The 27,808-nt window shown below is 38.9% G+C and overlaps 5 protein-coding genes across 6 annotated transcripts; 3 read left to right on the top strand and 2 right to left on the bottom strand.

Moving 5' to 3' along the window:
• The first annotated feature begins 182 nt into the window (after positions 1–182).
• On the top strand, positions 183–5,691 carry fkbp7 (FKBP prolyl isomerase 7). Its single transcript, XM_044366884.1, has 4 exons — positions 183–632; positions 1,000–1,151; positions 4,347–4,474; positions 5,456–5,691. The coding sequence occupies exons 1-4, from the start codon at positions 415–417 to the stop codon at positions 5,615–5,617; spliced, it is 660 nt and encodes a 219-aa protein (XP_044222819.1). The 5' UTR covers positions 183–414; the 3' UTR covers positions 5,618–5,691.
• Positions 5,692–12,107: 6,416 nt separating this feature from the next.
• osgepl1 (O-sialoglycoprotein endopeptidase-like 1) lies at positions 12,108–16,471 on the bottom strand. Its single transcript, XM_044364993.1, has 7 exons — positions 16,026–16,471; positions 14,612–14,999; positions 14,324–14,528; positions 13,744–13,892; positions 12,602–12,732; positions 12,435–12,506; positions 12,108–12,330 (listed from the first exon to the last, which is right to left on the bottom strand). The coding sequence occupies exons 1-7, from the start codon at positions 16,235–16,237 to the stop codon at positions 12,246–12,248; spliced, it is 1,242 nt and encodes a 413-aa protein (XP_044220928.1). The 5' UTR covers positions 16,238–16,471; the 3' UTR covers positions 12,108–12,245.
• Positions 16,472–16,700: 229 nt separating this feature from the next.
• Positions 16,701–19,270, top strand: alkbh6 (alkB homolog 6). Of its 2 annotated transcripts, none has more exons than XM_044364995.1 (2): positions 16,701–16,787; positions 17,765–19,270. In XM_044364995.1, the coding sequence occupies exon 2, from the start codon at positions 17,770–17,772 to the stop codon at positions 18,493–18,495; it is 726 nt and encodes a 241-aa protein (XP_044220930.1). In that variant the 5' UTR covers positions 16,701–16,787; positions 17,765–17,769; the 3' UTR covers positions 18,496–19,270. The 2 variants fall into 2 exon arrangements, with proteins under 2 accessions (XP_044220930.1, XP_044220931.1); XM_044364996.1 differs by lacking the exon at positions 16,701–16,787 and adding an exon at positions 17,046–17,682.
• Positions 16,706–21,747, top strand: adat3 (adenosine deaminase tRNA specific 3). Its single transcript, XM_044364994.1, has 2 exons — positions 16,706–16,787; positions 20,596–21,747. Exons 1-2 carry the CDS (start codon positions 16,776–16,778, stop codon positions 21,664–21,666), a joined length of 1,083 nt encoding a protein of 360 aa, XP_044220929.1. The 5' UTR covers positions 16,706–16,775; the 3' UTR covers positions 21,667–21,747.
• Positions 21,748–22,695: 948 nt separating this feature from the next.
• On the bottom strand, positions 22,696–27,805 carry ormdl1 (ORMDL sphingolipid biosynthesis regulator 1). Its single transcript, XM_044364997.1, has 4 exons — positions 27,689–27,805; positions 25,570–25,749; positions 24,374–24,525; positions 22,696–23,693 (listed from the first exon to the last, which is right to left on the bottom strand). Exons 2-4 carry the CDS (start codon positions 25,741–25,743, stop codon positions 23,558–23,560), a joined length of 462 nt encoding a protein of 153 aa, XP_044220932.1. The 5' UTR covers positions 25,744–25,749; positions 27,689–27,805; the 3' UTR covers positions 22,696–23,557.
• Between the last annotated feature and the right edge of the window lie 3 nt (positions 27,806–27,808).

The raw sequence follows: 27,808 nt of genomic DNA, 5'->3' as shown, positions 1-27,808 counted from the left end.
AGACCACAAAAATAATCAATTAATCGAGAAAATAATGAACAGATTAATCAATAATGAAAATTATCATTTGTTGCATTCCTAATCTTCATTTTTACGTCAGTCATTAATTATTATAAATATACTTAGTTTAATGCCCTGAGTTTAGTCTGTCAGGCAGAGTTTATACTCTGGGTGAGAGGTACCTCCCTCGGCAAGCTTCTCCAGTCCAATGAGCAACCGTTAAAAGAGGGCCATGTTCATTGAGCGGACCAGATATACTAGAGGAGGTGGGATTTGTAGGCACCAGGAAGCAGAAAACCCTGACAGTCCGCACTCAGGGCCACAAACTCAACTATAGCTACAGTTCTCCACGTCCTCCAGTGCTCCAGTGTGTTGAAACGTCATTTTCAGAAGTTGCCACGCATACACAGCAGCATGATGTCGAAGTTGGTGATCTGCACACTGTGGCTCTTTGTATGTTCACAGCTCAGTCTGTGGTCCGTTTGGGCGACAGCAGACGAGCAGGACGGCGAGGTCAAGATCGAGGTTTTATTCAAGCCTGAGCAATGCGACAAGCAGAGCAAAAGAGGAGATCTGATGAATGTTCATTATGATGGGTTCCTCGCCAAAGATGGTTCCCAGTTCTACTGCAGGTTGGTTGTATGAGAAAGGGAAAAAAAACTCTTAAAACTTAACAGAAAATCTTTGCAAGCCACTTTGATATATTAAAAGTCTACATGCAAATATAAGACGTACTTTTTTTGTACTTTCTTCTGTAAAAGCAGTGATTGATTGATTAATTGATTGCAGCTTACATGCATGGGCATTCTGTGTGAGTCATAAAATTGTGAAGCCCTTTTGTATGTTCAAAATCTATAATCTTAAAAGCCTATTTTAACTATTTTAGCTGAATCCATGGAGCCAAATCATATCTGTCCTGCAAATCTCATTGATGTGAAGACTGATTGATTGATTGATTGATAGCATGTTGTGTCTTTTTGTGCTTTTTTTCTGTTTCAGTCGATCTGACAAAGCTGGGCACCCTCAGTGGTTTGTTCTGGGTGTCGGACAAGTCATCAAGGGCCTTGACGTTGGGATGATGGATATGTGTCCAGGAGAGAAGAGAAAGATAACTGTTCCACCTGTACTGGCTTTTGGAGAAAAAGGCAAAGGTAATCATATGTAACAGACTGATTTTTGCCCACAGGAATCACAAAAGAGCATTTTTTTTAAAGGATAGGCCTAATGTGGTTTTAAGGTTTTCATTAAGTGCAACTCATCTGTACTTCATTTTAAGAATGATGAAACAACTTCATGGATTTCATTTTTCAATCAGTGCTTGACTCATTCATGCAACTATTCTGAGACTGTAGTCTGTAACTGTAGTTTACACATGGTGGATAAACCACTGAATTACACAAAATTACATTACATCAGAAGGGTCCTCAAACAATTTCGTACTGTACTTTTATAAAGTTGAGGGACAGATTTTAAAAAATAAGTTTAAAATTGATGCAGCAGAGGCTGAAATACCCTGATGTTCAGTCCCTAGTTTGGGTCAAACTCTAAAAATACTGGATCCTACATTTCCCATAATGCAAATTGATATAATCTATTGCTCTGCTGCATTCATATCATATCTTAATTATGAGATTCTGACCTGTAAATAGCGGCTACATCAACATTTAAGTTGTAATTATGACTAGTAAACTCAGATTTTTCTGAAAGCTCTGACATGTCCGACTCGCCACTTCATAAGCAAAGAAGGCTGCTTTAAATTGGCCAAAATGGAGATTAAACCCACATTTACCGAACATGTTATATTTTTAATGCACAGTATTTTAACCCTCACTCTGTAATCATACAACTGTCTTACATTGACCTGTGACGTGAAACACACCTTTCGCATCTCTGTCATCCAACCCAAATGACAAGAATGTGACATTAGACCATAGACTGTAAAAAATAATGGAAGTAGCCACCATAATGGCATTATGAGTTTGACATTTTGACTGTCGCCATCTTGGATTTTTGGAGCCAGAAGTTACCATATTTGGACGAGAGGGTGGAGCTGACCCTAATGCTAGCAGCTACCTGCTAGCTTGGATAGCGAGTGCATTTACTGTCTATGGTTAACTGTAAAAATGCTAATGCTAATTTTCGCTAGAGAAAAACAGGCTTAAAACTATAAAAACAAAATCACCATCACGTCACCAGGGTTGTTATTATATCTTAGACCTGACACAGTTTCTCTAGAACCACAGACGACATTAAACTGCAAACTGTTTTCACTGGCTGAGTAGTAAACTGAACTTTAGGTGTAAAATGGACGGACTGGCCCTTAAAATAAGACAAATAACACAAGTTTCACCTGCATTACACTGCAATCATAACTTGTTGTTGTCCAGATGTTCTCTCTGGTGGATATCCTGTTTCAAGCAAGTTGATTTTCATGTTTTAGTAAAATAAATGTAATCAGTGACCAGTATAGCTCAGCAGTAGTAGTATGCATGTTGTGATTAATGAGTTATAAACAATAAATCCTTTTTTATATACACTTTCAAACTGACCAACTGTATTGTGTGATATTGTTTCTGTAACGAAAGAGCTGCCTTTACGCTGTCTTGTCTTCTTTTCACAGCTCTTTAGCTGAAAGGGCATCACATCCCTGGCAGTGTTTGCTACCCATCCCCCCCCATGGCATGTACTGTAAGCATGTACGGAGGTTTTAAGGTGTCTACTTCCTGTCACTCTTTTCTCGCATGCACAGGAGCACTTTTAAGGTACTAACAGCCGAGCGGTGTTTCACCTTCAACTACTATTGTCTGTAAACCTCTTCACGTTGGTGTGTGATGGTCTGACGGTGTTATAATCTAGAGATTCTTCATTTCAGTGTACTCTGATTTCTCTCTTTGTCTGTGGAGGAAATGGGGTTTGCTGAGTGTGCATGTTGCCCCCCTGCACCAGTTTATATCCAGTCAAAACCCTCCCAGGCTGAAAGCTGCTGAATGTAAACTCACTGTTGACCAGCTGCAATGAAGCCACCCAGTTCTTTCTTACTCAGTCAATAAATATTAACAGCTTTAATTGCATGTTGCTCTAGTTAGAATAGTCCCTCTTCTTGCTGGATTAATGTGTTGTATCTCTTACAGGCTTTTACATTTTGTAGATTTGTGTTCTTGAGGCCTAATTGCTACTCAGAAAAGGCTATGTTTAGTTAATAGTGAAGTCACCACTCCTATTACTCATATGTTTCTGTAGTTAGTAGCTATTTTCACGGTGGTCCTGATGTGCAAAACACAACTGAAAATACAACATTTTCGAAAACACAACAAACCAAGACAACAACATTTCAGGAAATGCATCAACAAGCATGACAACAAAACAGAAAACACAACATATCAGAATACACATGAAAATTTTACAACTCATAACAACGTTTAAGAAAACACAACAAAACAGAAAACACAACATTTTACATATGTGAAAATGTGAAATTTGTTCTGTTTTCATAAACGTTGTTTCTTGAATGTTATGTTCTTCTTTCTGTTGTTGTGTTTTCTGATTTTTTTTTTTTTTTTTTTTTTTTAATTTTCTAAAATGTTATGTGTTGTGTTTTGCATCTCACAGCCTCTGTATATTTTGTTCAGTTCATCACAAAGTCTGAAAATGTCATTGAACCACCAACCAATGAAAGTAAATAATGTTTCTGTTGAAATGCAGCAACTGCTTTCCTTCCTGAAATATCGTCCAACCAACTTCACTATTCCAGCCTATAAGGTGGAGGAATTTAAACATGATCAGTAATTACAAGTAATGATTATGCTATTATTAAAGTTACTACAAGGAACTTTTAACTGGTTATGAAACAGTCTTATGATATGACCTACGGCACGCAGACCAGAAGAGCCTTTGTTTACATTACATATAGCATTGTAGCATGAGGGAGTACAAAGACGTTACTAGGACCTCCACACAGCCCTGCAGGAAGGTGCCACATTGCCGGATTAGGTGTGAATGCATCCTTACATGTAACCTCGGTGTATGAACGCTACTAAAACAAAGTTTTACTTTAGTTCACCATCGTCATATTAGAATTATTAATCTTATATAGCCACAAATAGATGCATTACCTCATCGCTATGCATCTTACAAACAGCTGTTTTAAAAAAAAAAGTATTTAAAAATAAGTAGCGTCTTTTTTTCACTCACGTGCTAGCCAAGATCTTTACGACGTGCTCATGGGAAATGCAGTCTTCATTCCGGGAAAACACAATCAACACAAAATGAAAGTTCCTTACAGTAACTTTAATGCATGTGGTCTATTTAAATCTTGATATTCTGTTGTTTTCCTGGTACTGAAACAGGTCCAGTACCACCCAATGCCACGGTGGTGTTTGAGGTGGAGCTCTACTCCGTGTCCAGGGGACCACGCACCATGGAGGCTTTCGGAGAGATAGACATCGATAAGGACAGAAGTCTCACAAAGACCGAGGTAAGTTTCAAGTATGAAAAAAGGCTGAAAGGCTTTGTTTTATTGTAATAATTATAGTTGGATTAATATGCCAGGGGGTTACTTACAGGGCAGAAATGAGCTGTAAGCCCCCAGTTAATCCTTTTACCTTTGGTTGTCTGTGCAATGTGGACAGTTTTTCTATTTGAGGATAATCTCTTGCCACTGATGTGCTGTGTGGTAATTAAACACATTCATTTACATTTACATTCCTTTTCACATAAAGGTCAAGCACAAAACTGTAATAATGAAAGTCTTAAAGTAGATTTTGACCTTAAAGAAACAGTTTGACATTATGGGAAACTTTTTTTTTTTTTTGCTTTCTTTCCACTAGATAGATGAGAAGATCAAAACCAAACCTTTATGTTATCTTCTCATCTAACTCTTACTATTTCTTTATGTCTCTTATCTTGTCAGTAAGTGCTTTAGTTGTGGATATTTTCAACAAATGTTCAGTTAAATAAGCACAAACCAGCTGATACACAGTAAGTCTGGATCCCAGCTGGTAATCTAAAAGCTTTTCCCTAAAAATATGTTTCTCCATCACAGTATGTCTCCATCTGAATTTTATGTCAGAGAAGAAACTAACAACCCTCTCTGATTTTTTTTTTTTTTTTTTTTTTGACATATTTTCTAATCGCAGGCTGACTAAGAACGAAATAATTCAACTCAAAGTATCTTATCTGGTTGCCTCATAAACAGTGAAGGTCATCCTTGTTTCTAATCTCATTATCTCACATCATAAACACTGAATGAAGGTTACAAGAAAGGCTATAAATCACTACCTTTAATTTATTAACGGCATTTAGGTCTTTACAGCAGCGTAAAAACAAAACAAAGAACCATATCGATACTACAAACCAGTATTTTTACATGACCCCAGAATTCATGATCAGAGTTGAGTTTGATAACGTTGTAATAACCTAAATATAAAGAATGTTGACAGTATTGCTTTATTTTCAGGTAAAAGAATACTTGAAGAAGGAGTATGAAAAAGGAGGGAAGCCCCGCGACGAGGCTTTCTATCAGAAGATTATGGATGATATATTCCGCAGGAATGACGACGACAAAGACGGACTGATCAGCGCAAAGGAGTATAATATTTATAAACATGATGAGCTCTAGTGTAGTTCACGGTGGTCATTTTGTAGTTTTAAGTACTTAATTCAGTCAGTGAGAAAAAGGGAACAGGTGAAGAATCGAAAGGAAAAATCCACCCTCAGATATTTTTTCCACTGTTAGATGTCAACTTTACTCTTTCAGTCTACCTACTTTACATCAACATGCCTCATCACTTCCTCTTTAGTTGGAGTTTCCCTCTCTTCCCAGAATGCCTTTTGACAACCGCTGCACACACTCTGGTCTGTTGAAGCTACTGTGGGAGTAGAAATGGAAACATCTGCCTCTTCTATAATGTTTTTCCCCCTGTATGATTTTTCAACTTCAGTTCAATGTGGCTTATCTGGAGAGAAATCTTTAGATGATTTATAGTTTAAACAACTTCTTATTTATCTTATACTGGCCCTTTATGCAGCCCCTCAGTTCAGCCTCTGTCTCTAACAGGCTGTTTTAGCTCCTGTCTCTTTAAGGCCCGCCTCCTGATGAGCTCACTCTGTTCTGATTGGTTAGCTTCAGGAAACTTCCATCCGCTCCGGATGCTATGTAAACAAACTATAGAAGCAGGATTTCACTTCCTTTTCTTGTTTTTTACTCAACAAATCAACTTCTTAAATACATGCGTACATGTTCAGGCCAAGATATGAGAGTGGACAACATGGACAACCTGTGGAACAACCTTAGCAACAACCTTAGCAACAAGCTTAGACATTTGGGTATGCGTGACTAATCTGACATCATCATGAGGAGGAAGTAGAGGTAACTTTGCAAACCAATCGTTCAGAGCAGACTGAAGCCCTGGCTTTTGACTTGCGGGGAGCATTTTTACATATGTTCACCTCAAGTTTTGAATCTTTGACCATGTTTAACATCCGACATCATGACAGTATAAACATAACAAAATCACAAAAAGCACAAGTCCCCTTTTAAAGGGGTCGATGCCTAAACCTTAACATTTGTACTGCTGATGATTGTAACTGAAAAAACACTTAAATGCGACCAGAAATGCAGGGGAAGTAGCTGTTTTTTAAGAAAGTGTTGAAGAGTTTGTGGGTGGATTTTTTTCCTTTAAAGATCTGACAGGAAACAACCACATTGAGGTTCTTTGAGTCCCAAAGACGACTTTCCAAAAAAGCACAATAGACTCTCATTTTTTAATACAAAGTATTAAACTTTGCAAAGAAGAACATCCATAACACCCGAGCAAACATTTACTTTTATGCAAATACCACTAAATTTTAGCGTTTTTAAATGTTTTATTCCTATTTGTTATTAGTTTTGTCTTTCGGTGTGTCTCAGATACCCGAGTTGCAGCCCGTAGAACAAACAACACGATTGCACAATGTTGTTGAATCAGTGGTTTTGAAAACTGTACCATGACTGTCATGTGAGAGCTGAGAGAAAACAGCTGCAACTTTTTCACCGTCCTGTGAAATTTCTGCCCTCTGTTCTGCAAAATCACACCAGTGATTCAGCTCCTTCACACAGAGGTGACTGCAAAGTGTTTGTAAGACTATACAGATACGATTTTTCCAATTGAAAAGTGTAAAAGAAATGAAATGTGGCTGAAATGGGTGAAGTTTGAATATAATTGATAAAAAAGAAAATGCACATGTATTGTTGTGGTTGACATGTTTACAAGTTTTGTGTACATCTTAATGTGGTCACGATCATGATTGTCATTGTATTTTTGTATTTAGTAACAGAATAAATAAGCCATAATGTCATTCAACTTTCTCTCCTCGGTTGCAACTGTTGATTTATGGACTTTTTACCAAGATGAGAAAAAAGAGAGAGAAGCTATAAGTAGGCTAAAGATAAGAGTGTGTTTTTGAAGTTAACCTCCAGTTTAGGTGGATGTAACTGACACGAGAGGACAGAGCTGATAAGACAAATGCTTTCAGTGTTTTTCAGAGTACAGTGAATGATTTCTTGACCTGAACTCATGTTCTTATGTCAATGTTTACTCTGTATGTTCCTTAATAAATGCATTTTGTTTTGTCATCATGCAGAAATAGTTGCCCGTTCATACACCAACCATTAGAGGATACTGTTCAGCAGTAACAGAGGAAAGATGCGTTTGCTGTACAGAGATTGGACACAAAGGTTATAGGATGGTTTAAGCATATAACGTTAATTTCTCAGATAGTAGCAGAGAGGTCTAAGAAAGTCTTTGTCTGTCCCTTAAAGGGGAAACTTAAATAGGTGAAACACTTTTGTCACCATGACAAATAATAAATATTTGATTGGTTTCTTGTTAATGAGGGAATATAAACCAGTCATTTTTACTTTTTCTAGCCGCAGCATTTTCTGAGTATCTTTCTAGTTTTAACGATATATGGAAGTCTCTTATTATAACAACTGATCATGTAAAGAGAAAATTTGGTTTTAATGAGATTCATTTTGTGAAATAATGAGAAATCTTTGGGATATAACAAAATAAAAGTGATAAAACAAGAAACATTTCTTGATAAAACAATAATTAGTATCTAATAGTAATGAGAGAGTATCATTATAACGTGAACACATTAACACAACATCATGGTGGCAGCAACACACAGCCGAACTTTCAACACTGGTTTTATTGTTAAGATTTTAGTCCTTTTTCCATCCGAGACTCGTTGACCAACAAGGGGTCACAAACCGTAGTGAACTGTAGTGTTAGTGGTGTCTTGTTGGGTTCTCAGGCTTTTCTTTCATTCACAGAAGGAAGAACTTTAAATGTAATTCTCTTGTAGTAGACGAGACAGTAAAACGTGTAAAATCAGAGGTGCGTTCAGGGTGTAAAGGAGCAACAATACAACAGAAAAATCGCCATAGGTTTTAAAACATTTATCACCCTCAGATGTTCAATTCAAATATGTATAAACCCAAATAAATGTCCTATTTAGGAAAAGAAAGGAAATGATCAAGTGATGAATACAACAACATGTCTTTTTGTGACATTTTGACATTTTTGTCATTTCTCAGGAATTTGCACACCTTGTGCAACTTGTACTAAACTAGAACTGAACCTTCAAGAATAACTATACAAATACAAACAAACATCACAAAACTTAGGCAACCACCTGAAATTCTGAGGCAATACAGGAGCTGTGTTCATGCATGTTGCAGAAATCCTTTGATTACAATCTCAAAATGTGAAGTTATTTTATGTAAAGTCATGTAACATCGGTATGAAATAGTCAGATGTCTTGTAGATAGACAATATGTGAGATGTGCAGGAGAAGAGGGGATCCTTGATTCCTTGGGAGAAGAGGACCAGGCTTTTTCCTTGTGAGAGATCTCTTAGAGACTCTCTTTAATTTTAGTTTTTTGTATTTGACTATTTTTGTAGTTTTAGATCGCTTGCTTTGTAAAACCAAATAAAACTGGTTTGTAGTTTTTATACACTTCAACCAAAGTTCCTGACTCGTGCTCATCTCTGAGGTTCTCTGGTGTTAGAAGAAAAGACGCCTCCCTCGGGATAAGCTGACAGTAGTTTTTGAAATTGATGAGATTAAAAATTCTCCAGACTCTTATTAAGATAAAAAATTAGTGCCGTTTACTAAATAATAGAGTAGTAATGGTTCTGGTTCAGTGACTAAAGTTAATATATAGTCACATATGTGTCAGAGGTAGAGTTTCAATACAATATTAAGTTGAGGGTTTATAATTAGGAGTCTAATTGGCTAGACTGTTAGGGCTAGGGCCTACAGAGTGGGCCTCGTCCAGTGATGTCCTGTTAGTGGGCCATCCTGGACTACTTTCAAACCTCCAACACCTATTGCACCTACACATTTCGTTGTCGGGACATACTTGACTATATAGGCCCTTTGGTAGTGGTTCAACAACAGCTGGTGATTATAGAAGCTGAATTCTGGTTCCCTAAGCAAGGCCAGGTTGGTCGTGCGTCTGTAGATTTTGGGAACTACGTTCGAGGACAGCCGTCTGTGTCGGGTATCGGTTATCTGTAGGACAGAAACCCAAATAAATGTCCTATTTAGGAAAAGAAAGGAAATGATCAAGTGATGAATAGCAACAACATGTCTTTTTGTGACATTTTGACATGTCATTTCTCAGGAATTTGCACACCTTGTGCAACGTGTACTAAACTAGAACTGAACCTTGAAGAATAACTATACAAATACAAACAAACATCACAAAACTTAGGCAACCACCTGAAATTCTGAGGCAATACAGGAGCTGTGTTCATGCATGTTGCAGAAATCCTTTGATTACAATCTCAAAATGTGAAGTTATTTTATGCAAAGTCATGAAACATCAGTATGAAATAGTCAGATGTCTTGTAGATAGACAATATGTGAGATGTGCAGGAGAAGAGGGGATCCTTGATTCCTTGGGGGAAGAGGACGAGGCTTTTTCCTTGTGAGAGATCTCTTAGAGACTCTCTTTAATTTTAGTTTTTTGTATTTGACTATTTTTGTAGTTTTAGATCGCTTGCTTTGTAAAACCAAATAAAACTGGTTTGTAGTTTTTATACACTTCAACCAAAGTTCCTGACTCGTGCTCATCTCTGAGGTTCTCTGGTGTTAGAAGAAAAGACGCCTCCCTCGGGATAAGCTGACAGTAGTTTTTGAAATTGATGAGATTAAAAATTTATAGACTCTTATTAAGATAAAAAATTAGTGCTGTTTACTAAATAATAGAGTAGTAATGGTTCAGGTTCAGTGACTAAAGTTAATATATAGTCACATATGTGTCAGAGGTAGGGTTTCAATACAATATTAAGTTAAGGGTTTATAATTAGGAGTCTAATTGGCTAGACTGTTAGGGCTAGGGCCTACAGAGTGGGCCTCGTCCAGTGATGTCCTGTTAGTAGGCCATCCTGGACTACTTTCAAACCTCCAACACCTATTGCACCTACACATTTCGTTGTCGGGACATACTTGACTATATAGGCCCTTTGGTAGTGGTTCAACAACAGCTGGTGATTATAGAAGCTGAATTCTGGTTCCCTAAGCGAGGCCAGGTTGGTCGTGCGTCTGTAGATTTTGGGAACTACGTTCGAGGACAGCCGTCTGTGTCGGGTATCGGTTATCTGTAGGACAGAAACCCAAATAAATGTCCTATTTAGGAAAAGAAAGGAAATGATCAAGTGATGAATAGCAACAACATGTGTTTTTGTGACATTTTGACATGTCATTTCTCAGAAATTTGCACACCTTGTGCAATGTGTACTAAACTAGAACTGAACCTTCAAGAATAACTATACAAATACAAACAAACATCACAAAACTTAGGCAACCACCTGAAATTCTGAGGCAATACAGGAGCTGTGTTCATGCATGTTGCAGAAATCCTTTGATTACAATCTCAAAATGTGAAGTTATTTTATGTAAAGTCATGAAACATCGGTATGAAATAGTCAGATGTCTTGTAGATAGACAATATGTGAGATGTGCAGGAGAAGAGGGGATCCTTGATTCCTTGGGAGAAGAGGACCAGGCTTTTTCCTTGTGAGAGATCTCTTAGAGACTCTCTTTATTTTTAGTTTTTTATTGACTATTTTTGTAGTTTTAGATCGCTTGCTTTGTAAAACCAAATAAAACTGGTTTGTATTTTTATACACTTCAACCAAAGTTCCTGACTCGTGCTCATCTCTGAGGTTCTCTGGTGTTAGAAGAAAAGACGCCTCCCTCAGGATAAGCTGACAGTAGTTTTTGAAATTGATGAGATTAAAAATTTATAGACTCTTATTAAGATAAAAAATTAGTGCCGTTTACTAAATAATAGAGTACTAATGGTTCAGGTTCAGTGACTAAAGTTAATATATAGTCACATATGTGTCAGAGGTAGAGTTTCAATACAATATTAAGTTGAGGGTTTATAATTAGGAGTCTAATTGGCTAGACTATTAGGGCTAGGGCCTACAGAGTGGGCCTCGTCCAGTGATGTCCTGTTAGTAGGCCATCCTGGACTACTTTCAAACCTCCAACACCTATTGCACCTACACATTTCGTTGTCGGGACATACTTGACTATATAGGCCCTTTGGTAGTGGTTCAACAACAGCTGGTGATTATAGAAGCTGAATTCTGGTTCCCTAAGCAAGGCCAGGTTGGTTGTGCGTCTGTAGATTTTGGGAACTACGTTCGAGGACAGCCGTCTGTGTTGGGTATCGGTTATCTGTAGGACAGAAACCGCTTCAGTAGGAAAAAGCACAAATAATACAACTAATAAAGGTCAGAATGTCTGCTGTGAAAAAGGTCAGTTTACAGCCTCAAACACCTTCGTACAATTGTCACAGTGGAAAAGGTTCCTATATGTGGACATTCACCTGCCTCTTACCTGTTACTCTTAATAACTTCCTATCAGTGAAAGCCAATTAGACTGGATCATTTCCAGGACTCTTAGTTCACTGAGGTCAGCTCTGTGAGACTGTTAGTAGACGAGTCAAACACCAATAGTTTGTGATAAAAGAAAACATTACAAGCATTACTGACATAAAACATTGTGGCTTAATTGTTCAAAAACCTAAATGTAGCAAAGAAAAATGGATTTTCAGTTGGTATAAAAACACATTTATTAATAAATATCTGTGTAATGTTCTTTTATACATAGTTTATCAAATATATACACAGTATATACTATTATTTGGGAAAAATCCAGAGTGACAAAACATTATTTTTAGTCTGTCAGTTGAGGATCTTCATCTTCACAGACGGTAACTTGATCGCTGCTGCTTTCACCTCCTCTGTCATGTCGACACCCAGCGGCGCCCTGCGACACAACGTTTATACAGTGATAGAAGTTCAGTTTGGTATCTCACTCGACTCAATCATTGAAATTTCAAATGAAATCCTTCCTCCGGGTGTTTGACTTACTTCGGCTCGTAGCTTACGTCCACATCCGGAGGCAGTATCCCCTTCCCTTCTCTCAGACGCTCCACGCCGTTCCTGATTAAACAAAAAACAAAAAACCTTAACCAGACTCAACGGTAGGACAAATCTGATTCAAAGCTTTTTACTGATCATCACATCAACATACACACCACGCAATCATCACGCCGTTGTCTGTGCAGAATTTGGCCGGAGGACAGAGCAGACGCAGGCCTGTCGTCTCGGTGATGATGGTCAAGGCCTTACGGATGTACTGATTGCTTGCAACTCCTCCAGACAGCACCTGGAAAAAACCTAAATTTATATCCACAGTGTTCTCAAGCAGGTCACAAATATATAGTTTCATGTTTAAAAAAGGCTTTAACAGCAAGCAGCTATATTTTTTTTTTGCAAATGTTACTCAAACAGAATGAAATAGTGTATTTTTGGGGACTATTTTCAGTGGCGGATGAATCCACATTTGTTGCTTTCATGAGTATTTCTGGCAGCAGGACGGTTTGTGTGGGATTGACTCAAAATAATCTACAATGTGTGTGTTCATGGTGATGAAAGAACATGTCACCCGGTGCAGCCGCGGGGCTCAATGACGTGTTTTTAATAGTTTTGGGACAAAAATGGAGCTCTACAGCACAGAGGAATAAGATATATCAGGCTGTGGATGCACAGAGAATACTTTCATTGTTGGTTTCAGTCTTTTATAGAATAGAATAAAACCAACTTCATCCTTAAATAGCTCTACATTTAAGTTATTTATGAGACGCTGCCATCTACAGCCTTTAATGCAACAGCACGATAAATTTAAATCACAAGCAGTGCAAGAGTCAGTTGTCAGGCTCTTGCAGTATTTTTATATACGCAGGATGATAATGTAAGAACAGTGTGCTGAGAGCAAAAGTAAAATAACAATAGCTATCCCAATATAGCACATTTTAATTGAATGAATAAATAGTTGGTCACATGATATATATCGTCATATCGCACAGCCCTATGCCAAATATATTCTTGATTAATTGATAAGTGTATGAAATGCTCATCCCAGTTTATCCATTCCCAGTTAACTTCTCCAAATGTCTCGTTTTGTCCGACTAACAGTTTAAAATCTAAAGATATTCAGTTTACAATGATATAAAACAGAGAAAATCTGCAAATTCTCACATTTGAAAAGGTGGAACCAACAGAATTTTTGGCATTTTTGCTTGAAAAATGACTGAAATGATCACTCAAGCATCAAAATAGCTCTAAAGTGGTCAATGAAGAAAACATATTTTTCATTATTCAACAGAAACGCACTCACCAAGGTGGGACTGTGTGACGGCAGCAGGCCGTTCGCATTGCAGAACAAGATGGCTCGATGTGTTCGCTTTGCAAGATGAGAAGCGACCGTGTGCTGTGTGGCAGCCGCGATGTCGTTCACACATGACAACAGCGTCCCCTGTTCTATACCTGCAGAGGGAAGGAAAACATGTTTTGCATGTTTTTACAGGAAATATCACATTTATCTGGACCAACTGGTAAGAATACTGGGAAAACAAGTAACACATGCAGCAATTAAAGCTCATCTCCACTCAGAAATGTGTTTTTCTTCTTGTTACTTGTCATTTTAAGGATTTTTAAGGAAGTAATTGATATCTATATGTCTTTAAACATGTCTGGAGGGGATCTTTAATGTTGTTACACCTGTGTAGTTAGTTAGTTTCTCTCCCCTGGTCATGTATCTCATAACAGGAAGTAAACTTGTACATGTAGCTGTTCATTTAAATACAGGTTCAGGGAGAAAATATGACCAAACTGAGTAAACATTGAATTCACAATATTCAAAGGGTTAAGCTGCTTGTTGTGAATCACTGGTACATGTGTTTTGGTTGTAATCATACCTTCCTCTGCCTCTTTTTTCTTTATTGTCATTGTAATTTGATTCCGTAGTCCAGCGAAAGAAAAGCAGCAGTCATAAGTTTGTCCCATAGGAGTCCTGAAAGGAAACCTCGCCCTGTCACCGTCCTTTGCCAGAAGCTCTATAGCTCGTCCTCCGCTCAGCGTGGAGCACCGCGGGTGTTTTATGAGGGACAAACGTCTCGCCACCTGTGAATCCACACAAAAACAATGTTAGTTTAGTTCATGATCACAAACTGAGCATCACGAACAGCAACGACAGCCAAACTCACTTTATCCAGCGTATCCCCAGGAGCTTCGTCCAGATTGTGACCCAGAAGCAGAAAGTCATCGACTCCTCGAGCCACAGCGAGAAGTGAGTGACCACCAGAAACCAGCAGCACCAGGAAGGGGAAGGCGACGGGCTGAAGCATCCTGACGGTCAGGGCGTGGGCTTCCATGTGGTGGATGGGGATGAAGGGCTTGTTGTGTGTCCTCACAAACCTCTGACTGAACTCGAGACCGATGCCCAGGCTCAGGCCCAAACCCGGCTTCACCGTGGTGGCCACGGCTGACAGCTGGCTCGGGACCACGCCGCTCCTCTCCAAAGCCTCCTGGACTACACGCTCGATGTTTTCCCTGTGGAGCTGCTGTGCCACTGTGGGAATGATGCCACCGGTCCTGTAGGATAAAGGACAAGTTCACAATTTTTTAAAGTGTGTCTTAAAACAACAATGAGGTGCTATCACTGAGCTAAGGTTAGACTGTTGAGAATGTATGTTGATCCTGTCTGTTCTGTTTTGGACGTGACCCTTTTTACATTTTGGTTGGAAATATTCAATCCAATATCACAAATTATCTCATCACTGCCTTATTTATAGTCATCCTGACACCTAAGATATCAAATCATATGAAAAACTTTACAGCTGTTGTATCTCTTTTGGCCTGATTCTTGTCAAGTGGAAATCCCCTGCTCCACCTACCCATCACTCTAAGATTAGAGATATTTTCTACTTTGTTAACATGGAAAAAATAAGTGTACACTAAGAGGGTCATCTACCAGTTTTAAGAAGACACAGGGACCATTTTTCACATATGCTGACAAACTAACTTTCACTGCCATCCCGGACGGACAAACTCCAAGACCAGATTCAATATTCTTACCTAATTTATTGAAATTATTCATTTTGTTTTATTGTTGTGTACTCTACATATGTGTAAGTGTATGTGTACACACATATAGATGTTTGCGTTTACAGTTGCCATGTAATTACACAGCTGCTTATTTTTTATTTCCTTTTGTAATTACTTAAAGTCTCAATTGAAGCTCGGTATACTACTTGTCTGTTATCTGTTTAGAAACCCAATAAATAAAGTTTTGAGGAAAATAAACAGTCAGGTGTCCATATGAACAGTGAAAGAGGTTTTCATCGCTGTAATCATGCTGAACGTTGAACCTTCATATTAGCTTCAGATAAACTTTTAAATACATTTTTGCACAGAAGGAGGACTGTGGATTTTGTCCCCTATCACTTACATTGTAAGTGTATTATGAAGGGATCTTCTAATGGTCAGTATGAACAGGAGGAATGATTACAGCAAGAAAAACATGTTTCAATATTCATTTGGGCTCCTGACTGTTGTTTTAAGACCACTTGAAAACTTGGTGAACCTGTCCTTTTAGGAATTAATACAAACTACACTCACCTCAGATGTACTTGTGTCTGTGAGTGCAGAGACTCTCCCAGTATTGCACCTGTCTCATCCAACACAGCAGCTCCAGTGTCATCACAGCTTGTCTCGATGCCCAAAACCAGTCTAGAGCAGGAGGCTTTTCCAAATGAAGGATTGCACCAAAGTGTGTGTCTAAACTGTAGCAGCCTCTGTAGATGTTTTACTTTTGAAGGGAACATAGTCATGCACCTTAAGTTAACCAGCTGTGAGGTAAAATAGTCTAATAAATCAGGGTGACCTCACCTTAGTTTCAACTGAATTTTAAACTCACAAAATATATAAAAAAACGGAGACAGATATGTTAGTAGCATCACATTAAATTTCACAGCGACAAACCAATAACGGGAAGCATAGTGAGGCACTTAAGAGCTGCTTGCAGGAAGCACGATTTTACTCTGTTTTGTTTCTTGACTGACATTTCCTCCAGGGAAAGACGTCTGGCTGTGTCACATGTAAATAATTCCGTGCGTCGGCAAATTCGTGACAATAGATTAAGTGACAATAACCAGCTAAAAGACACTCAAATAAAATAAAATAACGACCCAGTAATATAAATTATACACTTATTCGTTTAGAAAGCTTTTTTTTTTTTTTAAAGAATCGTTGAAAATGAAGCTTGGGCCCTCTTTGGGGACACTTTAGTCTGCTGCACAAGGAAGTAAAAACGGAGTCCAGCCGTTTATCGGCCTTTTTAACCATGCGGCATTTCCCATCAAAGTTTTAATGTCTATAGAGGTAAAGTAGAATTTTTGTCACTTCATAGTCAGAGTGTATTAGTTTTTTGGTTTCTGTATATAACGGCGCTGTTTTTAAAAACGTTACAAACGTTGAAATTAGTTGTGCTGCCTTCACGGGTCTCAGAAATGTAGTACTTCTGATGAACACTCAAACTAACGAAGGGATAAATGAGAAAATAATTGGATATTTGTTGACAGTCAGTGTCATACGAATGCTTCATTTTAACAATATAAAATTTGATGTAATTAAAATAACAATACTGACATCTATATTGTATAGCAACAAAAAGATTGAGTTTGGCACTAAAAAGACTAACATTGAAAGATATCTACTTGATTTGACTCATTTGGACGGCTGAAGCTGGACGGAGGAATGATTACAGCAAGAAAAACGTGTTTCAGTGTTCATTTGGGCAACTGACTTATTTTAAGTCAAACTTGGAAAAACTTTGAACCTGTCCTCTAATGTCTCTGACGGAAACCATTTTATTTGAATGAAAGTAAAAGTCATTTACACGGCTCGAGTTCTCCTACGTACATCAAATGCACCATAACGTTCATGTGTGCAAGATTTTTACCATTTCTGATTTTTCTGGCTCACTAACTGCAGAAAAGCAAACCAGTTCCCATTTAATATGTATCAGTGAACTTGTAATGGATCATACAATCGGTCTGTCGCTTTGTCTGTACTGTACTTCATGTGTTGTAGGCATAAAAGTGTGTGGAAATGGTTCGCGGGAGCTAAAGGTTGCTAATGCTATCAACATACACGGAAATACCTCGGATCACGTGACATGTTAGGAACTGACTGCTGCTAACAGACACGTGATATTTTAGTGTTTGCTCGTTAATTAGGCAACCTGCGCGTTTACGCTAAAATATTAGACGTTTTGGTAAGATTTCCAGTCAACTATTCTAATTGTAGTTAGCTTTAGCATTTTTTTCACCTTTAACAAGCATTTCATGTTTCTGAAGGAGGCATGGATCACCCAGCTTGTATTTTGGAGGAGTTGAAGCAGTTTGTCGTAGGTGACGCCCCACCGACAGTGTATTACATCCCAGATTTCATATCAGAGGATGAGGAGTCATATCTTCTGCAGCAGGTCTACAGGTCTCCAAAAACTAAATGGACTCAGCTGTCAGGCAGGAGGCTTCAGAACTGGGGAGGGTTACCGCATCCTAAAGGCATGCTAGCAGAGAAGATGCCTGACTGGCTCCAGAAGTACTGTGAGAAAATTTCCTCTTTAGGTGCATTCAGTGGGAAATCAGCCAATCACGTGTTGGTGAATGAGTATAAAGAAGGAGAGGGGATTATGCCACATGAGGACGGCCCTCTGTACCACCCTACGGTCACCACTATCAGCCTGGGCTCTCACACCCTCTTGGACTTCTACACACCTGTCAGCAGCCTGGATGATGATGATGATGATGATGATGATGCTCCGCTGACAGAGGAGAACCGCTACCTGCTCTCCCTGCTGGTGAGGCCGCGCAGCCTTCTGATATTGCAGGATGAAATGTACCAACGTCTCCTTCATGGCATCAAAGCCTGCACCCAGGACACTCTGACGGACAAGGTGCTGAACCTGGCTGCCGCCGGCGGCGCCCTACCGGGGGAGACACTGACCCGAGGAACCAGAGTGTCACTGACCATTCGGCATGTGCCTAAAGTGATGAAGACAAAGCTTATCCTGGGACGGAGATGAAGAGAGACTGCAGGAAACAACTGTCACCAATATCATGAAGCATAAAATGGGCTGCTTTATGAATTATATTTCATGTCTTTATTAATTGGATCCAGAGCTGCAACAGTTAGTTGATTAATCGATTAGTTGCCAACTATTAAATTAATTGCCAACTATTTTGATAATCGATTAATCATTTTGAATCATTTTTTTAAAGTAAAAAAAGTTAAAATTCTCTGATTCCAGCTTCTTAAATGTGAATATTTTCTGGTTTCTGCAGTAATCGATGACAGTAAACTGAATATCTTCGGATTATGGACAAAACAAGACATTTGAAGACTCTGGGAAACAGTGATCGACATTTTACACCCTTTTCTGACATTTTATGGACCAAATGACTTAAAAAATAATGGAGAAAATAATGGACAGATATTAGTTGCAGGATCAATTTAAGCTTTGTTGATCTCTCTGCAGCTCTGGATCTGTTGTGACAACACATACATAAAGGACTGCAACTAACGATTGTGTAAATCTCTTGAATATTTTAAGGGATTAATAAATAACTCACTATTATTTAATATTAACAGAAGAACGGTTCTTGATCTGCAGCCAAAAAAAGATTCAAGTATAAAATTTCCGATCAGAAGATCAAGCAGCCGTTTGCTGTTTTGTGAATCTGTAACCATCAAATGTTTGACTGACTGTAATCATTAATGAATAGTCAGAACTGCAATCAGGGTTGATTTCTCTGCTTCTTGTTTCAGCACTACAACATATAAAAAAATATGAAAAGTTGTCTGGTGTGTGCGTTGTTTACATCATGGATGTTCTCTGGTATCTGTTATATGTTGTCTGATATGAGCAAGAAGCTACTAAATGTGTTTGAGGTCATTTAGAAAGTGTCACCATTACATCGATCGTCCACCAGAGAGCGCTGACGGGTTTATTTTTGAACTGTTAAATTTCAGTACATATGTTGGTCACAACTCCTTTAGTAACTATATTTAAGGCGTCGTTATCAAAATGTGCATATAAAAAGTTAGTAGAAGCTGATGTATTGTTATGTCATGTATGTATTGTATGTTTTGTCAGTATCCTGTTGCATTCTAACAGAAATCACAGTAAATCTTATTTGTGTCACAAATGTAATAATCTAGTGTCTAGTAGCCTCTCAGAGAAGCTCAGCACTGAACTTTATGGCTTCATAATCTACCATCAGAAAAATAAGAGCTGCAAAAATGAGTCAATTAATTAGTCAATCCACAAAACATTAATTGCTATTTTGGTAATCAATTCATTGGTTTTAGTCATTTTTTTAAGGAAAAAACCCCTAAAAATTCTCTGGTCTCAGCTTCTCTAATGAATATAACAAAATACAAATGAATATTTTCTTGTTTCTTTAGTTTTCACTGATAACAAACTGAATATATTTAGATTATTAACTGTTGGTTGGAACAAAACAGGATGTTTGAGGACGTCTCTTTGGACTTTAGGAAACAGTGAAAACACTTTTTATCATTTTCTGACATTTTTAAAGACAAAACAACTAATCCAGAAAATAACTGACAGATTAATCAATAATGAAGATAACTGTTACTCACAGCCCTACTGAAACCCATCACTATGTCTAACCAGAGTGTAGAAATGATTACAAGATGTCATTGAAGTTACAACTGGCTTGTTTTTGACTGTTAAAGATCACAGTCACACCTGCAGGCTGATCTCTCTTAAGGAAATACAAAAAAAATATGCAAATAGCATCACAGTAGGGCTGCAACAAATGATTATTTTCATTATTGATCAAGTGTCGATCACTGTTTCCCAAGATGTTTTTGTCCCGACCAACAGTCCACAAGCCAAATATATTATGTTTACTGTCACAGACGACTAAAGAAACCAGAACATATTCAAATATAAGAAGCTGGAAGCAGAGTATTTATATTTTTTCTTTTAAAAATGACAAAAATAGTCTGTGACCGACTAATCAACTAATCGACTAATCGCGGGTCTTTAACTGTTGTATTAGACAGACAACACAACTGCAGGGCTTTGTCATCATGTGCTCTATCCTGCAAACGCACTAACTATGTTTCACTTTGGTGTGAAATGATATATTCACAGGAGGACACCGAAACAATGGAGCCACAGACGAAGCGCTGGAAAGGGCCGGTGTGTGACACCGACTCCTGGGTGGCTTATCCTGTACTGTCAGATGAGCAGTCACAAGACGTCGAGCTGATAGAGGCGTTCGCTGCACCCATTGTCAACAAGAAAGAGACGTCTCGACTTGTCAGGGAGCTGAACAGCCTCTACCCCTTAAACGGCCTCCAGCACGTCAAGAGGGTGCGAGCGTGCAAAGAGAAGGGCGGCCCTCACCCCCTGGAGGTCCTGCTGTGCCTCGTCAGCGAGGCGCCACACGTGAAGGAGGTCAGCGTGGAGTCTCTGCTGCCCTCGGGTGAAGTTAGACATGATGGATTAGGTGAGCCTTTTGTGGTGAAGGTCCCCGCTCGTCCCCCCTTGACGCGGCCCCAGTTTGAGCTGGCGAGCAAACACTGGCCCACTTCCTTTCACGAAGACAAACAGGTGACTGTCGCCCTGAGAGGAGAGCTCTTTACCTCGCCTCAGAAAGCCAGGATGCACATGTACATGACGTCTGCTCTGACCGCCGCCAAACAGGGCAAGGAGTTAGGGATGGAGGCGGTGGGGGCGGCGGTGGTCGACCCGGCGACGGAGAGGATCATCGCGGTGGGCCACGACTGCCGAGGCGACCACCCTCTTCATCACGCGGTCATGGTCTGCATCGACCTTGTGGCTCGGAGTCAGGGTGGTGGTGGTTACCGCTTTGACAGATACCCTGCTTGCCACTATTCATCGCCCAGATCCATCTCTACCTCAGATACCTCTCAAAACACGTCTGACGTAGAGCGGAACGCTCAGCCGTACATATGCACCGGATATGACCTTTACGTGACCCGAGAACCTTGCGTCATGTGCGCCATGGCGCTGGTCCACTCCCGGATCGGTCGTGTGTTCTACGGGAGCGCCTTCGCTGACGGAGCTTTAGGGACAAAATATAAAATCCACTCACAGAAAGATTTGAACCATCGTTTCGAGGTTTATAAAGGAGTCTTGGGGAAGCAGTGTGAGGATCTCAACACGCTGGATGAAAGTTTAGAGGGAAGCAGGAAATAAATGTGTCTGATCAGCTGGACGAGATCTGATTATCATGATGTTTCACATAAGTGTTTATTTTAAATAAAGTTTTTAATCTTGTGGTGTTTGTTGCTAAGAGAGCATGTGTGTAGATGAAAAGTTCCCATCATGGTTGAAGTGTTTCCATGAGATAAAAAACACTGATTTGCTTTTTTTTTTTAATATAAAAAGGTTGTGACACAGAAACTTGTACAAAATCTCCTCAATAAAGTTAGCATGAGTTAATGAAAATAATAAAAGCTGCTGCGAGGGCTCTCTAGGCCGTCATGAATCTGATGCAAATCAGCTGATTAAACTGAAAACACTCATTCACATTGAGCTGCAGACTGATTTGTATGTCAGACTAGTTGTACATGTGCTAACCTGTGCTGCAGGTTCCTTTAACTTTAGGAACAAACATGAGTTGTTTCCGTCATGTTCACTGAGGTGTAACTTTTGTAGATGCCACCTGCAGCCGGCGGCTGTTACAGCTAGGATCAACATTTACAACTGTTAGCATCTACTGTACAAGCTAAAATAATTAAAATTATTTGGTCACATTAACCTTCAGGTGATATTAAACATCAGCTGTTTGTAGGTTTTTGTAAAGTTTGACGCATCAAGATTGAAGAGGCTGTTACTTTTATTTAAAGGGAGGCTGGAAATGCAGGTGATGCATCTCTGCAACTGACTTTTGCAATTTTATTATCCGACTGCATCCATCAACTCTTACAACATGTTTAAGTTTGTACTCTGTGTTCTACTGGAGACGTTTTTTCAGAAATCATTTGATTAGAGATCATTCTGATGATCGTTTATAAGCTGCTTCATGTTATTCTCGTGCAGTTTATCGTATACGAGTTTAACGCCAAAGTCAGACTCTTCTGATAAATCCATGTTATTTGTCAGATCAATCTACAATCCATCAAGTTTATGGAAACATCAAATAAGTTGTCAATGCTTCTAGAGATGTAACCATCTGTAAGACTGGAAAGGGAACCATTCAATACACAACCACGAGACATTAAACACTTTGAGGGCACAAACAATTTAATAAGATTAAGAACAAGAAATATCAAGAGTACTATGAGCTATGGCCAAACAAAGCAGGACTAGCTGCCTTGATGATAGCAAAAAGTCATAATCTAAAGACAGCAACTACATGAATCTACGTTCATCACAGAGACGTGGCAGACCTCCCTCAGTAAACACTTAACCTGACGACAAGAGTTTGTCTCATTTCTACATACATTTACATTTTCTTGAACACAGAAGACATTCACAACAAAAAAAAAAAACAAACAAACTGTACAATGAAAAAAAAAAAGCCTGCCCTGTTGTTGATTGAGTTGAGAAATGATTCACATACAAAGGAAATGATGCAAATAAAAAGACTATGATTCCTCACTCAAGCATGAATACGTTTTGACACCCGTTACAAAATGAGAGTGTACCAATAAACGACGAGCCACAGGCTCCTACCCTTACGAAGTAAACATCTTTTGAAAAATACATTTGGGACATCTTTGTGGCTAGAAACATATTCACAATTTGTGTCACCGTGTGAAGTGAGGGCAACTGAAGGAAAAAAAAAAACAAACTCAACTCAAAAGCCTCACTGATACCTGGGCCAGCCCGGGTCTATGCAGGCCAAAAAATACATCATTAAATATTCACATAAGTTAGTAATGCGTATGGCATCCTGTCATCTACATACCTACTCCTTTTTTTTGTTGTTTTTTGTTTTTTTTAACTTTTCATCTTAAACCAGATATATCTAAATGACGACAGTGACATTTACACAAATTGTTCGACTTTAGTTTACACATCGGCGGAACGGACTACACAGGGATTAACTTGTGTCGCTACGAGGCACCGCGTTTACAATAACTTAATACTTGTTGATACCGAAAATCCTCACTCCGTGTAGCTGCGGTAGCTTGGGGATCAGCACGCTCAGGAGCGAGGCGGTGTTTATGAAGAAGTGCGCCGTGTCGTATTTTGTATAGAAACTCGCCAGGAAGTATCTGTGGAGCGAAAACAGACGACACACAGAAAAAAAAAAGGTTTGTATAAGTTTCAGCGTTTCATTTTCCATGACTGTTCTGCAACCGTTCAACACCACTGTTATGATCTGTTAGCATTGATGAAGTTCTGTTTTCATGTTACTTTCTGCATCAGTGCTTAAAGGATCAGTCTCCCGTGCAGAGCCAAACCAACAATGAACTGATCTACTTACAAGTATTGTGTGTGTATCCAAAGCCTGATATATCTTGTTCCTTGGAGCTGTAGACTTCTGTCATTGTCTAAAAACTATTAACAACATGTCAGTGAGTCACACAGCTGCACAAGGTGACACGTTCCTTCACCCTGAAGATTATGATCACGATAGTTTGTTTAGAAACGGCTCTAAAGACGAACAACAGCGATCATGTTTTCAGTCTCCAGAGAGTAGTTCTGTGTAACGTTGCTGCACATAAGTGAGAACATGCTTCTGTTTACAGCTTTCTGTGCTACATATCACAACTTCTTGACTTTCTACTGAAGTTCTAAGACATATCAGGCTTCGGATACACACACAATACTTCTAAGTAGATCAATTCATTGTTGGTTTGACTCTGCACATGCCCATCAGTTTTATTTTGTACTGATATTATCAGATCAGTATAAAAGGACAGGACAGAATCAAAGGATATCTAATACGTACAGAATGATCGGTGAGATGGTGAAGAACTTTCTCGATGAAGTGAACTGGACGCCGTAGTCCAGCTGTTCCCAGTGTGTGAGGAGTCTGGCTTTTCCTTGGTCGGGGGTCTCGAAAGGCGTTCCTTTCACCGCGTGCATAAAGACATACATTCCCTGTAGAGACAAAGAGTCAGTCAGTAGTGCAGTGAATATAGTGTGTGACAGAGATGGAAGGACTTGTTTCCATCTTGTTCTCTCTGTTATAACTGCATGAGTTTTGGTTATAATCGTGGCTGTTTAAATATACAGCAGGTTTTGAATATTGTTCACCATGTGGGGGGAAAAAAAGTAGCAAAAGGTTTGTTTGTTTTTTTTTTTAAATATGTAAAGTTTGAGGCTGATAAACTTGTGGGAATAAAAACTTTTATTTCCTGCAGGAGTTTTTGGTGTTCGGCCTGCGGAGCGTTTAAAGCAGAAAGGAAAAAAAAAAAAGAATTAAAACACATCTCCTGCCTGAGGCGTCTTCTGCGTGCCACCACGATAACATTCAAGAGCCACAAAGAAAAAAAAAAGGACGAGATGATGCAGATTTATTGCCATCTCGGGAATGACGCTCGTTTCGAACATGCCTCTGTGTGGAAAACACAGGAATCCAGCTTTAAATGGAAAACGTGCGTTACAGAAGGAAAAGTAATCAAACTAAAACGGTGGCGAACAGCCAAGACATAATCAACACACTGCTGCTGTATTGTGTAGAAAACAATAGGCTATAGTTGACCTTAGCCATTACTGTTAATAGCCCTCCGTATTGGCTGTGAAACACAATCCTCGCAAACTGCTTCGAGCTCGCACTACTTGATGATGTCACACAAATCGACTTTGTTTCTTCATTTGAGGCCGGCCGTGTAACAATGAGAGGTCAGTTTTGGTCTACGGACCTTATGTGGAGTGGGGATATCATCATCATCATCATCGTCATAATAGGTCACGCGCCAGGCTCTGCAACAAGGACGGCCTCCCCCAAAAATAGAGCATATCTTAACAAGCACACACACACAAACATAAGCGCAGGCCTCGGCAGCAGAAGCTTAACAGACACTCGGGCTCTTTTAGGCTACAGCTAACTTAAATGTCTTTATTCAAAATGGCCCAGCGTGGTTTGGTTTTGTCTCGGGGGGGGGAGAAGAGAGCGACGAAGATGGTGTGCGAGAGACTTACAAAGTTGTGTATGACATTCGTGAGAGTCCACACCACCGGCACGCTGAAGAAGGGTATGCTCAGGAGCACGATGTGAAGTATCCCGACACCGAGCGCGTAGGTCAGCCAGATCCCTCGACTGTTCATGACCCGAGTATTTGGGTTCACCTCACTGTGTGCCACACCCACATTCATTCTGGTCTGTGGATGAAAACGTTATAAAAATAATGTTATTAAAAAAAGAGTCGACTTTCAACAGTGGATATTCAGCTCATCAGGAGGAGTCTGATGTCTGTTTTACTTCACTGTGGTTATAACCATTCGTGGCTTTTTGAAAGTATTGCAAGGATTTCTAATGTCAGATAAATGGTTGTGAATAAAGCTGCAATGATTACTTTCATTACCTATCAATCTGCTGATTCTTTTCTCAATTAAATTTGGCTATAAAATGTGAGAAAATAGTGAAAATGCCCATTATAATTCCCCAAAGTTGTTGTATTTATTGGGACAAAGTACAGTTTTAAACATAAATGTTAACATTTGCACCAGAGTTAGCTTAAACTAATTTTCATTAAAAAAAGTTATATCCTTAAATTTCCTATTTTGTACGAACAACAGTTCAAAACTCACACATATTCAGTTTATCATCAAGTATGACAAAGAAAAGCATTAAATCATCATATTTAAGAAGCTAAAAGCAGACCATTTTTGGCATATTTGCTTAAAAAAAATGACTAAAATTAGTACTCAGTTATCAAAATAGTTGCTGACTAATCAAATAGCTGACTAACTGTTGCAGTTCTAGTTGTAAATATGTATTTTAGTAGGTACGTGATGTTAGACTGTGAGGATTATTATTTTTGTATCATGTAAGCAAATACAAGATGTTGAAGTATGAAATATCACCTTTAACTCACTCAAAACTAGATTTATTTACTACGATCCTGAAACAGTTAAACACGCTCTGTAAATATCTCCACTCATAACTAAAAAAAAAAAGTGCAATTATACATTTATACAATAACATAAGACACACATGATATTACCAAAAAGTACCATTGTAGCACTTTGACCTGCCTGCAAGACTGAACGTGATAACTATGAAACACCTTATGCAATCTGGTTGAACTTTGCCCTCTGGCACACTTTAAGCTGCCAGGCTGGATTAAAGAAAAGGAACAGAGCTCAGGACGCAAGTCATTAAAAGCAATGATGACTTCAATCCCACATTCCCAAACAACAGGAACCCGATGTGTGCCAACATTCAGCAAATCTGTTCCACTATTTCACCAGCTAAAATGATATTTTGACCACAGAAAAAAAAAGCTGCTTTCAACTTCTCAAATCTGATGATGTAATGCTTTTCTCTGTCACGCATGATGGAAATTAAAAACAGGCATTCTCACTGTTAAGTTAATCTAGAAAACAGGCCTTAACTGCAGATTAATCAATAATGAAAGTAATGGTTAGTTGCAGCCCTTTTGACAACCATTAATCTGACAGTGGAAATCCTTGCAATACTTTGAGAAGGTCACATATGGTTAAATATACCACTGTGATAGAAGAAACAACACCTTTTAATTGCTAATATTACATCTGTATTAACATTTAGCCAAATAAATATCAACAATTATTCATGCAGTGCAACAAACAGATATATTCTGATCTGATAACAAGACTATTTACTTGTGGATAGTGAGTATATACAACGACAGGAATGACTGAGACAACTAAAAGACTTGTTAAACTAGATTTTACTACAGTTGCATAGAAATTAAATGTGTTTTGCTGCTCAGCCCACTTTCACTGGCTTAGACTATTTGCTGATTAATTTTTTAATGTAGCTACAGCAAACTGCACGATTTAAGATATACAATTATATGGAGTCAAACTGATTATATTTCTGAATGACTTAATAGAAACCGGATTATCTAGCTAATCTTTAATGTCTGGCTCGTCCTACTAACTATGTGTAAACATGAGACGTGTTTTCGTTTCCAGTGCATAGCCCGAACCGAGCCAACCGCTTAAACCAAAGTTGGCCAGCGTCATTGCGTAAATAAGAGACGTTAAGTAACGTTTTGTGGTTAAGAAAAGTGTAAAGATCAAAACACCCACAAACCAAGCGGTGGAAACTTACAGGTGGCGGCGAGCAGTGGAGGTATTTGTGGAACCAAACTGCTACGGAGAGAAATGGTTTATCTCCGCCGTGTTCGTGTGTTCAGTTCACGGGCACAGACCCGAGCGGAAGGAGACTGTT

The sequence above is a fragment of the Thunnus albacares genome, chromosome 11, assembly GCF_914725855.1.
Source record: "Thunnus albacares chromosome 11, fThuAlb1.1, whole genome shotgun sequence".
Lineage (NCBI taxonomy): Eukaryota > Metazoa > Chordata > Actinopteri > Scombriformes > Scombridae > Thunnus > Thunnus albacares.
Note: the sequence above shows the minus strand (reverse complement) of the source record. Positions and strands in the feature narration are given on the sequence as shown.